The sequence below is a fragment of the Ananas comosus genome, linkage group 9, assembly GCF_001540865.1.
Source record: "Ananas comosus cultivar F153 linkage group 9, ASM154086v1, whole genome shotgun sequence".
NCBI classification, from domain to species: domain Eukaryota; kingdom Viridiplantae; phylum Streptophyta; class Magnoliopsida; order Poales; family Bromeliaceae; genus Ananas; species Ananas comosus.
The window spans coordinates 575,339-591,790 of record NC_033629.1 but is presented as its reverse complement, the minus strand read 5'-3'; the positions used below and the strand labels follow the sequence as shown (position 1 = coordinate 591,790).

At 34.9% G+C, this 16,452-nt stretch overlaps 2 protein-coding genes across 2 annotated transcripts; one reads left to right on the top strand and one right to left on the bottom strand.

Moving 5' to 3' along the window:
- On the top strand, nucleotides 358–2,168 carry LOC109715111 (zinc finger CCCH domain-containing protein 44). Its single transcript, XM_020239934.1, has 2 exons — nucleotides 358–744; nucleotides 1,772–2,168. The coding sequence occupies exons 1-2, from the start codon at nucleotides 451–453 to the stop codon at nucleotides 1,889–1,891; spliced, it is 414 nt and encodes a 137-aa protein (XP_020095523.1). The 5' UTR covers nucleotides 358–450; the 3' UTR covers nucleotides 1,892–2,168.
- On the bottom strand, nucleotides 3,521–6,879 carry LOC109715108. The gene is made up of 4 exons (XM_020239930.1): nucleotides 6,548–6,879; nucleotides 5,725–6,072; nucleotides 3,959–4,802; nucleotides 3,521–3,875 (listed from the first exon to the last, which is right to left on the bottom strand). Exons 1-3 carry the CDS (start codon nucleotides 6,785–6,787, stop codon nucleotides 4,173–4,175), a joined length of 1,218 nt encoding a protein of 405 aa, XP_020095519.1. The 5' UTR covers nucleotides 6,788–6,879; the 3' UTR covers nucleotides 3,521–3,875; nucleotides 3,959–4,172.

Sequence of the window (16,452 nt, the reverse complement as noted above, 5' to 3'; positions counted from 1 at the left end):
TGCACCCTTCCATCTTTTCCCATTTTTATCTCGGAGGGCATGTAATTTAAGAGTCTATGTTTTTTCTCTTTTTTGCATCATAAAATATAGTAAACCAACCATTTGAATTGAATGATTATAGTGTAAATAAGAACAAATCAGGAACTTAGACACACTATTTACAGATTTGAATTTAACTAACAATATGCCAAAAAACGAAAAACTATATATTTAGCGAATAATTACGTCCGAGTCTTAAATTAATAAATAAATAAATAAATCTACACAAATTTTGAATTACCGAATTTGCCCTTCCCAATCCGGTATTACCATTTCTCGCTCCTCCCAATCCACCCTTACAAGTACGGTTGTACGATCCTCCTCCTCCTCCTCCTCCTCCTTCCCCGTCCCAAAACCCTCGAGCCCCTAAAAACCCTTCTCCTCCTTCGCCCCTACCAAACCCTAGCGTCCATGGCGGCGACGATCTCCATCCGCTTCTTCCCCACCTTCCTCACCTGCGAGCCTCCTCGCCCATCGCACTCCACCGGTTTCCCCCTCCGGCGATGGGCGGCGCCCACGGCGGCGCTGCGAGCCTCCGCCGCCTCCAAGCCGCCTCCCGCGGCGGAGGGGAAGAGGCCGCCGAGGGGCATCACGAAGCCCCGGCCCGTGTCTCCGGCGATGCAGGCCCTCGTCGGCGTCCCCGAGATCCCCCGAACCCAAGCGCTGAAGCTCATTTGGGCCTACATCAAACAAAACAATCTCCAGGTAGGTTTTTCGATTTCCGTAATCTGATGATGTGCATGTGCATTTTTCCTTCTCATTTCCCTGTTATCTTCCTACGCTGCTCACTGATCTAGTTGTGATGTATAGATATGCTATATATGGTGTCGAAGAGACATTTCCTTGGCAATGTTGTTTATATTTAGGTGAAATAGAGGGGAAATATCATCTCGAGGTGTAAAAAAATCCACTGTGTAGTATAAACACTTGTAGCAATTGAAAGCTTGTCCACAGTTATAAGTTTATGTTTACACATTTTCTTGCTGTTTTCTGGGAATTAAGTTATCTGTAAGGTAAGTATTATGTAGTAGGCACCGATTATAGTTCTTGATTCTTATAAGCACTTGTATTGCCAAGTAAAATTTGTATTTAATCTGCGCGAATTGCAAAATGAGCGACAATCGTGGTCTCCGAGGAGTTGAAAAATGAAGTCATTAATGCCGACTCATCGTTCTAGTGGATGTTATTTTGTGACGATCTAATTTGTCGTGATTACGAGAATGTTGGTTTGGCTTGAGAATGAAGTTTTAATTTTTGAAGATTTTGTGTTTAGGGTCTTTGAGGCAAACTTGGATGCTTACTAAACTATAGTCCCTCTTCGTCTCTCTCGTACAGAAAACAGAGAGAGGACACAGCCAGTTTGGTTTTCTTTGGCTTATCTGGTTCAGACTGTTCCTTACGGGACGGTAGTGGCCCTATTACAATGATACCTGTATGAATTTGTCAGTTCTCGACCTATGAAGGTACTACAATGATGGTACGGATTACGTGATAGTTCGGAGCGACAAGGTCGTATAGTCGGACAATGCATTGCATATTATTAGTTATACGAATGGAGGAAAACAAGTTGGTGAAATTTATTTCTGGCTCGGCTTTTGCCTGATCAATGTAGCTATGATAAACTGTGGCTGCCTCAGATGTGTATCTGCTTTGCATCGTGTTTTCTTGGGGTGTTGGTTGTTTAGAAGGATGTAAAATTGGAATCTAACATTTGAATCTTCCTTCTCATCAGGATCCTGAGGACAAGAAGATAATTGTTTGTGATGAGAAGCTGAAAAATATATTTGGAGGGAGAGAGCGCGTTGGATTCCTCGAGATCGCAGGGTTGCTCAATCCTCATTTTGGGAAGTGATAGGTGTTTCTATGAAGCTAGGTTTTTTGTGGTAGGAGGTAGAAGCCTTTCAAGCATGCCTAGGGGATGATGTAACCATTCTCATGGGTTGTTCTTTTTAATTAATTCACACTATATGCTTTGGCTCTTTAACTTCTCGTATTTCTCCTGTGAGCTTAAGCTAGAAGGCTACAGTTGCCAAGTTTTGCTAATGCACTTTTGGCTTAATGTAATCGCGCTTTTGTTTGCAATTGGCTATTTTCCCCTATGATCTAATAATTTCTGGAACTTAATTTTAGCAATTCTTACCAAAACTCCAGGTATTATTGTTTTCTTTGCTTGTATTGAAAGTCTACCCAGAAGAAGAGGAAAATGTATATCTCATAGGTGATTTTTCCTGAGAATTAATGTTTATATATATTTATTCTTTTATCAGAGAATATGGTGCTCTGCATCTGGGTGGAACACATCATAAGCTTATTATGAAAATAGAAAAATCCATTTGTTAACGCTTCTAATTACTTAGAAATGTGTTAAAGAAATTGTAAAAAAAGAATGGAAACTGCGTGGAAAAAAGATGGTAAGGGCCACTTTTTTACACACAATCGAAATAGATTTTATACATAAACTCCTCGCTGGTGCAGGATATTTGGAAATTCCAAAAGGGCAAACATTCTTCTTACATTTAATACAAAATGTCCTCTGGGTATTAAATGACTTCCCGAAGGACAACAACTCACAATAAAGTTGCCGTTTGTGGCTGCAAGGCAACAACAAATCTTCTTTTAATGCATCTACAGAGCACAGGGTATATCATCAAATTCAAAAAAAAAAAAGAAAAAAAAAATTGATCGAGGAGGTCATGGATTACTCTTTCGATCTCAATGTCGGCCTCCTATTTTATTCACTGAAGAGTAATATTTTGCGTACCTCTTATGTGACCCTTCTTAGTGTTAATAATTTACGGCTAATGCTTCGCGACATGCAAATAAATCAATTTGCATGTAATATACATATTAATTGTCAGCACATCAGTAATCTTTCAAGATACCCTTGGTGCTCGTCCAACAATCTATAAGGTGAGATTATGCATTTCCCACTTTTCAACCAATTGATTGAACCTCTTGATGTAATACATATAGTGACCCACTAGGAGTGATGAGCCATCAAAGAGGGTGACCTGAACTATATGCAACAAGAGGTGAAAGCCATTATGGACAAAGGATGGTTGAGGAATATAAATAAATAAAAAAAAGAAATATCAGATTATGCCCCCACTACCTGAATTAAATGGAGTTCAGGAAAATGAATGAGAAAAGAACCACATGGGTGTCTAGAAGACTCCATGAGTAATAGAGCTGCAGGTGGGAATTTCAGACACCCTGCATCCATAGTTACTTGAGAAGGTCCATCCATTTACCACTAGATCTGTTTCTGACAAACCAACTAGACAATTATTAGAGATAAATTGTAAATATCTCATAAAACAAGTTCTTTTTTTTAAAAAAAAAGAAAGAACACGAATCAGAAATCTAATTTGTAGGCCCAAAAGATGAAGCTCTAACTTCTGATTTTACTGCAGAGATTAGTTATTGGAATTGTCAAGCACTTCGTCAAAAAGAACTGCATCATACCACAAAGCCACACGGGTTCTCAACAAGTCAATTTAACATACAACAAAAGAAGATTAAATTATCCAATCATTCAATATCTTGCTAGAATAATAGAGGTTTGGCGGCTTACATCAACTTCTTGTCTACAATTCTTAAGCCAAAGATTAACTTGAGAACCACACTAACAAATCAAAACCAATTATGGTTTATCTTCCTACACCTAGGAACAAATATGACACAAAAACAAGCAGCAAAACATACAAATTTTATCTCAAAAAGCATCGAAAACAATCAATGATGGCAGTAAATTTCTTTTCTGCCACCGGCAAGAGAGAAAAACGAAGCATCGACACCACTGTAGATCTTTTCCTTTGGGTACCGAAAGCAAGACCCTGTAAGACAAATAAGGTAACAAACCCTAGTCATCCATGAGAAAAGCTAACCGACAAAACAAACCCAATTTAGCAACGCTTACTCTGCATAAAGAGTAATTTAGGGTTTGCCCAAGGCCTGCAAGATGAGAGACCTGCGAAGGATTACTTGCCTATTTACAAAGGATAGCTCGAATATTAAATCTCCAAATCCTCCAGAATCAGCTTAGTCTAACCTACAATTCATGGTTAGTTAATCAGTCAACTAAAGAAGGAACTAACACTATAAACACTCAAATTCAACCCCGGATCCTAGCACTAGACTTCTACTCTCCACGCAATATTATCATCACCACTACTATCATTCAAATTCTCAAATGCCGCAACCTTAGCCTGACGACTATTAACCACGCTGGCCATTCCCCTCTCCTCTTGAGTTACCTCAAGGGCTTCTTCACTAACCGACTCGCAATTTAAATCAGCAGGAGGAATAAAGCAATCCAAGGAGAGTCCTGGCACATTAAAAGCTGCCTCCTCAATGGCCCATGCCTCCTCCATCCTAGTCTTCGTGTGGCTCATCGCGACTTCCCCAAATCGGAAAAGCGTCACAGCTGATCGACCTGCATGGGCAATCATCATGCCCTCAATCGGACGGTAGTCCTCTATGAAGGAATTGATGGTCGTTTCCCAATACACAGTATCTCCACCAGTATTAGACTGCATTCGGGTTAGATGGGAGTCTTCTAAATGGATGAGAAGCCCGGTTTTCTGACTGAAGTAGCCAAAAAGGACATGCCTTATAATCTCAGCTGGGCCTTCACTCCGCGCCTTGAGTGTCCGTGGATCGGCAGAGAGCTTAAGGATGAAGCAATCCTCTCCATCAACCTTCTTCTCTCCAATGCAGCGGGCGTCCGCAAACATGCTTGCTGTTGTCAATGGATCAAGGCCCTATTTTATTTTTTTATTTTTTCAAAAAATACCAAACAAAGTTAGCATATTTAGTAAGGTAATTCATGCTTTCAAGGGATTCGGGACCTTTTTGGCTGAGAGCTGGAGCTTACAATGAACGCTGCTTGACTAGAGGTGCTGGATGAAGTGCTAGCAACTTTGTATTATTATCCAACCAACAACTTCTTGATGGGGCTAGAAGCAAAAGCTTCATATGTTACATTGGACATCTGCTTTTGGGACCCGACTTTAAGACTCCAAGAGCAAAATTCCACTGTTTGGCAAACAAAACGGAGGAAAACAATCCGAAGCTGTTGGCCACGATGAGAAACTGAGATAAGCTCATGGAGCCAAAAGCAAGAGGCTTCAATTTGAAATCTCTGTTTCTAGCTTCAGAGAGCTGTTGGGGAAGATATAAATGAACAATCCTTTTAGGGTTTCAAACAGCTAGCTTTGAGCAGCACTCCTATGTAAGCTTCAGCTGATCCGACAGTTTCTTATTGTTTAACAATTTTGGCCTCTGTTTCTCCTTGGGATTTATGTCGTTGGTCACTGAACTTATTGAAAAGTTTCACTTAGATCCTGAGCTTCAATTTGTTACAACTGAGTCACAGAAGTCAACTTAATTTCTCTGATGGGGGGAAAATGTGGCGGAAGATGACGTGGTAGTTATATTAGTTACAACATCATCTTCCTGTTAGGAAAAATTAAATGTAATTTGAAAAGCTACTATTGACATAAAAGGCGTAGTTTAGTTATCCAATTCCAAAGAATTGAAGTTTAGTGGCCTAAGCGGAGCTGTGTTTAGTTCAGTAAGCAACAGTATAATTTACCCCATTTTCTCCCGTTGAGAAGCTTTACTACAAATTAGGAAAAAAAGGGCACTACGGAAGCTCCACTTCTCTCATAAGGATTTTTATACCTGAAGAGCCCGACGAAGAGGTCGGGCGGGGCCCTTGGTTGCATGGGCCCCGAGCCATGGAGTATGCCGCCATACAATCCTGCCGTTGCATCCGGCGTGCACCTTCGTGCCCCCGACAGCAAGCTCGACATACCACATTTCAGGGGCCATCTGCCACAGAACAAATCCGCCAGATTCAGCGGACTTCGGTGCACTTCGGTTCTTGATGACTTTGGTGCCGGTCTCAAATTCGGTGGCCACCATTTTCAGTTTACCCATGGCATAAGCATTTCGAACGGAGCTCAGAAGCTTAAAACCGCCGGATGCAGCTATGTACTGCTGCAGTATGTAATGAGCCGACGAGGTTTCCTAATGAGAAGAAGAAATCAACCAGAGAGGTCACCAAATTGCGGAACAATTAGTTCTCCTTCCACCGATTCTTGACCCCAAATAGGAAAAAATGGTGATTTTTTTATATATATTAAAGATAGCTTACTCTCAAAGATACTGGATTTAGAAATGGGTCCACATGCATGCAAGATCACAAATTTTTTTTTTTTTTGAGAGAAAGGTAGCATGCTACCCGCTTCGTTTATTTCATTTAGAAATAAACTTAGCTGGAAATGTAAATCAACTAGGATTCGAACTTAGGTTTCGAGTACCAATCATCAAGCTCTCTTTTTGCCACTTGCGCAGAAGGTAGCATGCATGATCACAATTAATAATTCGTTCGAGCATTTCATCAAGCAGAGGAACTACGAGAACTATAATATTAAAAAAAAAAAGGGCCAAAAAACACAATAAATCAAGTAGAAAAGAAGGGAATTAAGCGGAGAGGGCTCACAATGGGGGTATCCTTTACACTGAGATGCGGCAGAGGATCCGCGGCGCACACGTGGATGGGGGCGAGCGGCGCCGACATGACCCCGAGAAGGAGGCGGAGGTCGGAGTGGCGGCGCGCCCCGGCGCCGGCGCCGGAGACGGAGACGGAGGGGGCCCTAGAGAGCTGGCCCCTGACCCACCGTCCCCACCCCTCCCTCCTCCCCTCCCATTCCCCTTCTCCCCCCGGATCCGGGCCCTCCATTAACGGCGCTAGCGCCTCCCCTCCGACTCCTCTCGCGTGCCCCGATCTCGCCTCCGCCTCCGCCGCCGCCGCCGCCGCCTTCCACCGCCGCGGGAGCAGCCGCGCCGCCACCTGCAACCCTCGACGCAGCCGCAGAACCCCTAACCCTACGCCCTCATCCACGGATCCCAAAATGCTCAGCCAAAGAGTGAGCAAGACGAGCGAACAAAAAAAGAAAAGAAAAGAAAAAAAAACAGAGGACTCAAACGCAATTCTAATAGTTGTGAGGGAGGTGTGATGGGGTAAATATAAATAGCGAAGGTCAAGGATAGGGAGAGGGAGAGGGAGAGGAGTGGGGACAAAGAGGAAGGGAGGGGGATACCGTTTTGGGGAGGTTGGATTTGGTCGGATACGAATTAAAATAGAGAGACAGAGAAAGAGAGAGAGNGGAGGGGGATACCGTTTTGGGGAGGTTGGATTTGGTCGGATACGAATTAAAATAGAGAGAGAGAGAGAGAGAGAGAGAAATGGAACAGAGTGAGTGTATCATCACATCATAGAGGAAAGCAGAGAGAGAGAGAGAGGGGATGGTGTTGTAAATTTATACCCTTATTTTTATGGTTCCTGAGTTTATATATTTTAATTTTTTATATATTTTTCTGAATTTATAATTTTACTTTTAGTGTTAAATGTATTCATGTTCCTGCAAAAAAATAAGTGAATTATAAATATATCTCTGGAATATTTAATTTTTATATATTATTTCTGTAAAAATTTTAATATTTTTAAATATGTTCATCTGGTTTGCTATCATTATAGAACTGTTTATATTTTAAATAAAATGCCAATTTTGCCATCACAAATATATCTTTTCAAAATCACAACAGTATAAATATAAAAGGGGCAAAAATATCAAGTTATTTTATAAATTAATCAGAGTTAAGTATTAAATTTATAGTTAATTAAAATTCTCTAACGAATTCTAATTGCAGGGATATATTTGAAAATATTAAATTTTCGTAGAATAATATATGAAAGTTAAACTTTATAGGAATATATATTTATAATTCATTATATTTGTAGGAATCTATGTGAAATTAACCATTACTTTTATGGTTCCTAATAATGTAGAGGAGGAGGTTTTTTTTTTTAGCTACTTAAATATTAATATGTATCATCACTATGTTTGTTGCAAACAAAGTGTTATTTTTAAGACCTATAATTTTGTCTATGCCTTTGAATTAATAGTGCATTAAACCATTTATGAACTGTACTAGTTAAAATACAATATACTTATATGTATAAAAATATAGATACAAATATATTTTTTTACTGTAAATAATTTACATTTTTTATAGGTAAAACAATCAACCGACCGTCATTTCATATGTTATGCATTCAGAATAAGTAAGAACTAAAAAGAACAAAAGATGAGAGATAAACTACATTAGCAGGGGAAAAAAAAAAAAAAAAAAAAAAACANTCCTGAGGTTATATATTTTAATTTTTTATATATTTTTCTGAATTTATAACTTTACTTTTAGTGTTAAATGTATTCATATTCCTAAAAAAAAAAATAAGTGAATTATAAATATATCTCTGTAAAGTTCAATTTTTCTATATTGTTTCTGTAAAAATTTTAATATTTTTAAATATGTTCATCTGGTTTGCTATCATTATAGAACTGTTTATATTTTAAATAAAATATCAATTTTGCCATTACAAATATGTCTTTTCAAAATCACAACAATATAAATATAAAAGGGGCAAAAATATCAAGTTATTTTATAAATTAATCAGAGTTAAGTATTTAATTTATAGTTAATTAAAATTTTCTAACGAATTCTAATGGTAGGGACATATTTGAAAATATTAAATTTTCGTAGAATAATATATGAAAGTTAAACTTTATTATAGGGTTATAAATTTATAATTTACTATATTTGTAGGAATTTATGTGAAATTAACCATTACTTTTATGGTTCCTAAAAACGTAAAGGAGGAGGTTTTTTTTATTAGCTACTTAAATATTACTCGGTATCATCACTATGTTTGTTGCAAACAAAGTGTTATTTTTAAGACCTATAATTTTGTCTCTGCCTTTGAATTAATAGTGTATTAAACCATTTATGAACTGTACTAGTTAAAATACAATATACTTTTATGTATAAAAATATAGATACAAATATATTTTTTTACTGTAAATAATTTACATTTTATATAGGTAAAATAATCAACCGATCTTCATTTCATATGTTATGCATTCAGAATAAGTAAGAACTAAAAAGAACAAAAGATAAGAGATAAACNCAACATATATAATTGATGCACCTTTTGAAAAAAAAAAAAGCTTAAATGGTTTCAAAATGTGTGATGTAATCTTTTTGATCTAAAGATCCCGTTTGGATTGGATACAAGAGGGGGATAAGAGAGTTATCCCCCCTCTTGTACCCAAACACAAAAATGGGGGGTGGGAACACTTGTTCCACCCCAACCCGGTACAAACCCCCTTGTACCGGATTGGGGTGGAACAAGTTGTTCCACCCCTCCCGGGTAGAGAGAGAGAGAGAGAGATTTTTAATTTAAATTTAAATTTTTAAAATTTATAATTTAGTTATTTAAAATTTAAATGTATAATTTTAAATTATAAATTTGATATTTTTAAATTTTAAATTTTAAATTTAATTTTTTAGATTTTAAATTTAAATTTTGATATTTTATATCTTTTAAATTTAAATTTGATCTTAAATTTAAAATTTGATATTTAAAATTTAAATTTTAAAAATTAAAAATTTTAATTTTAATTTCAAATTTTAAAATTTTAAAATTAAAATTTTTAATTTAAAATTATAAGTTTAAAATTTTAAATTCAATTATAGGCTTAAAATTATTATTTTTTATCTATAACTACCAACTATTCAAACTTATACTCACATTTTCATCTAAACATAATTTTTTCAGTTCCAACTTATACCCACATTTTCATCCAAATAAAAGAGATTTTGCTTGCGACGTTATGAGCTGCTGTGGTAATTAAATAAAATCGACAACGATGGGTGATAGTGTTAATAATCTCTCTCCATATATATTTAGTCTAAAGATCTAATTAATTACGATCAGGACGGGGTTCGTACGGTCCGTATCAGAACCGTTCGATTGTGATTTAATGGTAGGTGATACTATTCCCATCAAGCACATAATGAGTGGGACCCCGTGTAACGAGAAATTTTTACGCGCACATGCACGCTATGCACGGCATATTATTATTTAATTTGTAATTTTTAAGACACCTATTTAAAAAAAAACTCACTAAAAAAATTAAAAATTTGTTAGCTTAATTAGCATTCATTATTTCCAAAAAAAAATGTCGTAGAGAGTGACATTATTTGATTTTTTTTTAGAAATTACTATAAAAAGTTTATAATTTTTGCTATATATAGCTGTATTTTAAAGGAAAACATCCATATCATTTAAAAAGCTTTACTTTGTTAAGAATTAATCTGTTGTTAGGTGGGATTAAAAAATACTATAATTTATACATGGCAAGATAATAAAATAATACATTTTGTAAACTATAAGATGACAAAATATATGTAGTGTCTTTATAGTAAAATAAAAATTAAATTATAAAGCTACAAGGAGACATCGTACCAGTCAACTTAGGATGATGACAAAGTATTTAAAATACTACAAAACGCATTCAATAAATTATATTCTAATTTTAAAGACCATTAGATAAGGTTTAAAAAAAATTGTGGTCTATGACCTGCAATAGTACACTATTTGCGCGTTTGCAATAATTTCTCCCCAACGTCTCCATCACTATTTGTAGTTATATATATGAGTCGGGTCCATACAGAACTGCTGAGCTCGATCAAAGCCATCATCTTTTATGATACAATTAGTCGATACAGATGGACGCGATTTGGCTTTGTTGGGTGGACCATTTTTGCGAAAGCGCTTCATTGCACAGCGATGAGGGGACGTGGGGGCGATGTAGCACGTGCATGTAGAGAAGCTCTATTATGAGCCATGCTACAACCGTAGTGCATATATAATGGCTCCGCTTCTTACTTTCACCTCTTTCAGCTATAGTTATTTACAGCAAAGCATTTGGGCGATGAAACATTTTTATGATAGCGCTTCACCGAGTAGCAATGCAGGAATGTGCATGGGGACGGACGGATGGTGTCGAACATGCATGCACCTACTAGCTCTATAATTATTCATTTACTATAAGCCTCCTTTCATAGTGCATGATGGTCCTACTTTAGATTGTAATCTAAAATATCGATCTTTAAGACTACAAGGTATCTGAGTTAACTCTAAATTTCTTTATTTGTTCAGATCGTGAGTTCGATCTTTGCCTTCAACATTTATATTTATTTGAACTTGTTTATTATCAGATCGATCTTTGGGGTACGCAGATTGACTAAAAATAAATGTTTACTTTTTTGGAAAGAAAAAAGAAATATAAGATCATTACTAGATTGGTTAGCTAGATAGAAACCTAATAGGTTAGTTAAATTTGACTTTTAGATAGATGGAATATGAACTGAATAGTGCAATTAGAATAATTGGAGCATGATGAAGACTTTGACAAATGCACTCTTTTCGACTAAAAAAAAAAAGTAAAAAATGCTTGTATGATAATGGAGATGGAGACAAGTGAACTGCTTTGTGGAGAAGATCTTCGAGTGCTTGCTAGGTTGGAATTCACTAAAACAGCTTGAGAGAGTGTTAATTAATGCACTTAATTACGAGAAATAAATAAAATTAAGCAGCAGCTAAACAGGATTTAAATATTATTTGAAAAAATAAAGCGACTTAACATATATCCAAAAAAATAGGGTATAAATTATACACTCGTTTACGTAACCTTTTAAGTTTTTAATATTAAAAAAAGTAAGACTTACTATACAAATATTGTCAATAGAAATTTACACCTTTTTTTTTCTGAATAGATACAAAAATAGTATGCACATCTTATTTTGCATGCACCAAGTTAATTAAATTGTTTGTGCATATGCGGACATACTAACAGATCGAAATATACGTATCATTATATAATAGTAGATGCAGAATAAACTCAAAATCCTTTAAAATGGAGGGAAATGTAGAAATATTGATTTTAATATTATGTTATGCAAATAACCAACGCAGTTAACCAGTTTAATATGAAACACAATATATAAAATGCACTAGGTAGTAGATAGGATGATATTATATATTATATTATATATATATATATATATATATATATATATATACAATAATTTGTATATATAATGAACATAATGATAGCATAAGCAATTACGTACGCCGCTGATTGCGGAGAGATAGATACGTACACCATTCCGAGTTGTCCTCACATGCCTCTCTCCTCATATAGTCTACACGCTACAGTACACTGTCCACACTAGCTAACAACAGGTGCGTAGAAAGAGACAGAGATGAATGAAAAGACATTGATTAGAGAGAAATAATATAAATTCCTATGTTTCGACTTGATGTAATGCACAAATATTTTTTTTTAAAAAAAATAAAACGAAAAGGTACACACCAATTATTGAATTATACAGAATGATCATTTATTTCTAAAAATTTAAACTAATAAAAAATAATATATATATATATATATATTATAATATAAATTTGTATGTTTTAACTTGATATGCAAAATTGTATTAAAAAAAATTGTATATGCTAATTATTAAATCATACTAAAGAATTCATTTTCTTTTTTTAAAACTAAAATGGCTAGAAAATGATATTTTTTACTTTCTTATATTTAATGTTTTTTTTTGCATTTAGGTTTGAAATATTTTGACCGATATGGCGATATCTTATTTGAACTTGAATTAATTGAAAGAAAATCATTATAATGAGAGTTTGACGAGACTCGAATTCAGAATTTTTTATCCCGATACAAAATTTTAAAAAAATGAAACAATCGTTCGCCACCAAAATCTTAAGATGGTATAAAATGGTATAAAATGATGCACTTATTTTATTTTTTATTTATTTAAACTAATGGCATGCCAAACACAATTGTACAAAGTCAAATAGTAACTGATATTTTACAAGCTATAAGTAGGAAAGATGGTGAAAATAGTTTCTTGCTGATTAATTTTACGGATTATATATATCTTCTTTGCGGCTCAAAAGTTAGTATGCAATATATATAAGTATATAATTTATTTCAACTTTTAAATTTGTTCCTGACTATTATTTTGGTTTGTCCCTGAGACAATACCAATTTCTTTCTACTATAGTTTTGCCCTTGAGAATTTATTGAGAGACTTTAAAATTTACAGAAATTGATTTGAAAACTTCGTGTTTTTTTTTTTTTTGGCCCTTGCACACGAACATAACTACACGGATGCAATTAGTTGAATTTGAGAATTTTGAGTACACAAGATTCATGCTGAAGTGTGACACACATATCGTAGAATTAATGCACATCCACGTGTACAAGAGCAACATTATAAACAAAGTCAATTTTGGTTTTGACAAATAAACTAGCTAGATTTGAGAAGATATTATTTAATAATTTGGCTCTAGTAATTAAAAAAGAGTATTAAATTTTTTTTTTTTTTGAGAATAAGTAACACGCTACCTGATTCATTTATTGAAAATATAAGAGTATCAAATTTGTTAGTACTATTTTTTTTTAACTATTTCTTCTTGTGTTTTCTTGTTATTGTTGTTTTTTTTTTTTAAGTTGGCACGTCAAGATAAGCTTTGGTTACTGCACCATACAGTTGACCTCTATCTACGTGCCAAATTTCAGCCGTGGTAGCTGAGACTATCTCGAGTGGAGTGCCCAGTTTAAAGCATACATACTAGATATAAAAAGCAAAATATGTTCACTGTGCCAAAATTAAATTTAACTTGTATCTTATTTCAAATTTTAAGTTTAAACAAAAACTCAATCCTAGCTATTTGACTCAAAATGATACACATACCAATAAGTTGTTCTTAGTCTTGTGCATCTCTATTTTATACGTACTGCTGAATTAAAATACATTTTTATTGTCACTCATTGATATACTTAATAAACTTTTAATTTTTCACCCGCACTCATATAATTATATTGTATAATTAAGTTATTCTACTTTACGTCTATTAGTCTTTATATACCACCTAAAAGATATGGTACAAAATGTTCATAATTAATTAAAAAGTGTAGACATTGATTTAACAATATTGTACATATATTTATATATTTTGATTGGATATTTTTAAATGGCTATCTTTTATTTTGGTTCATAGGGGTTACTCTTTTGGTCCTTCTTATGCCAATTATATGTAGTGCCTCGCTCAAATTTTATAACCATGCATGTTTTAGAAATTTAGGTGTCTTAATCATTAAATTAAATAACTTGGGCGACGAAAATCACAGGTAAATGCTTAACTTTACACGGAGCACGTGTGACTACGTGGCTCAACTTAGATTTATGCATGGTGGACCAATGCACATGCACGCACCTAACCGGAACCAAATTGGACCCATCATTGACCTGCAAGGGTCATTGTCAAGAGATTGGGCCCAACTTAATTTGCCTCGTTCCCCTCTGCACCACGGCGCGATCCCCGGAGCACAATAAATTTATTCGGGTCCTCTTTAATTATAGATTTATTTTTATTTTAAGAAAAAGGATCATGTGTGAACTGTAGAGCCCCTTCCACGATTGGTCATTTCAGAATGGTGCAGTTTTCAACTTTATAATCATACTTTATGTTTCCAAATTTCAGAATTAGGTATGAAAGTGAGTGGACGGAATTAATGTTTAATAGTTAAAGTTAATAAAGATATTTAAACTTAAAGGAATTGACTAGATAAATTAGATAGCTCAAAGTAAATATTCAAAAGTTAAGAAAATGTCAATCAAAATCATTTGAGTTGATCTCAAATTAATGGCCTATACTTGAGAGGTTTCTATACATTTTATCTCTCTCTCTCTCTCTCTCTCTCTCTCTCTCTCTCTCTCTCTCTCTCTCTCTCTCTCTATATATATATATATATATATATATATGGCCATGGCTACTATACTATTATGAGTATTGGAGCCCTCGTACTCATAAGTTGTTTCCAATGATGGAGCTTCCGAATCGACGATTCACTCCATTAAATATGATCTAGAGTATTTGAAATTTCTAGAAAATAAATTTCGTAAATTTTCAAAATCATAATAAAGTCCATCAAGTGGGCATAAAATGAATGGTCAAAATCGAACGACGTCCTAAAAAAGAATGATCGGATCCTTCGAATCAAGATCGGAGTTATTGATCTTTATCTATGTAGTGAATAGAATTTTCTATCAAAAATTCAACAACTTCCGATTCTTTTACACCGTTAAACTAGCAAGTATCTCATACCGGCCGTTAAAAATTGTCAAATTTGTGACCTCTTGATCGTAAAGTAAATGATGTCAAAAAATTATAAAATTTGATTTCTAGAAGTTTTAAATGCTGTAAATAACGTTTAACGGTGTGGATCGTCAATTCGGAAGCTTTATCATCGAAAACAACTTATGAGTACGAGGGCGATCGTACTCATAATAGTATAGTAGCCGGACCCTATATATATATATATATAACCAAAGCATGCGTACACAATCAAGCTTAATTAGTCGAGATTTTACACTCCTCAGCTACCCAAACAGCTATAGTTTGATATTTATTCACGTGGCCTAAGTGCATGGAGAGTAACTTAATCCTCCCAATTAGTGCCTGTAGATCGTAACCAACACCAGCTTTCCCATTGACATGAGAAGTTGAATCACAATCACAAAAATTAATAGAAGATAAATGATGTCGAAAAATTATAAAATTTAATTTTTAGAAATTTTAAATACTCTAGATAATATTTAACGATATGGATCGTCGATTCATAAGTTTTATCGTTGAAAACGACTTATAAATACGAGATTGATCGTACTCATAAGAATATAATAGCCGAACTCTATATATACATATATCAATTAACTGTGCCATACAGTGGTGGTAACCAAATTCCTCTTATCCTAAGTTAATTTTGTTTGGTGTTTCAACAATGTATATATCCCAATCGATCTCTTGGCCTCGGGAATCCAACCCAAAAGAGTTCTAGGGATCCTTATCAACACCTCCCGCACATTACAGCAGGGAAGGAAGAGCCCAGGGATTAATGGCCATGCGTCCTCCTTTAAAGCACTTCCACTTGTTAGTTGTTACATGACCATATGGTATACTGTTGGGGATCAGATACCCACTGTTAGCTTTTTTTCCCCTTGAGAGCTGAGACCACCCTGTTGCACCCTTTTCCACGCATTTGGAGATCTCTCTCTCTCTCTCTCTCTCTCTCTGTGAATAGAATAATTTATGAAGTGAAAATTAACTTCAAATATTTTAATATGGGAGCCAGTTCTAATTCGGAATCTAGTGTGTTATTCCATGCATTATCTCTTTCCCTAATGCATGCATATATATACACGACATGATTTACTTAATATATGTTCATCACGCACGCACATAAATAAGAGTATTACGATAACTTTTGAACAAGTTTATTGTAATATCAATTTTTTAGGTAATAGCTCGCTCGCTGTTTAGTGTGAATTCCGGCCACGAGGAGACAGTGCCAGAAAAGGGAAAGGTGGGCAAAGGTAAAGGGGAGAGATGAGATAGGGAGAGGTTGTGTG

Bases quoted from the DNA above. Each gene is read 5' to 3' on its own strand.
- LOC109715111 (XM_020239934.1), top strand. From the start codon at position 451: ATGGCGGCGACGATCTCCATCCGCTTCTTCCCCACCTTCCTCACCTGC. The intron at 745-1,771 runs GTAGGTTTTTCG...CCTTCTCATCAG, and splicing joins TCAAACAAAACAATCTCCAG to GATCCTGAGGACAAGAAGAT.
- LOC109715108 (XM_020239930.1), bottom strand. From the start codon at position 6,787: ATGGAGGGCCCGGATCCGGGGGGAGAAGGGGAATGGGAGGGGAGGAGG. The intron at 6,073-6,547 runs GTGAGCCCTCTC...TCTTCTCATTAG, and splicing joins GTGTAAAGGATACCCCCATT to GAAACCTCGTCGGCTCATTA. The intron at 4,803-5,724 runs GTATAAAAATCC...AAAATAAAATAG, and splicing joins CTCTTCGTCGGGCTCTTCAG to GGCCTTGATCCATTGACAAC.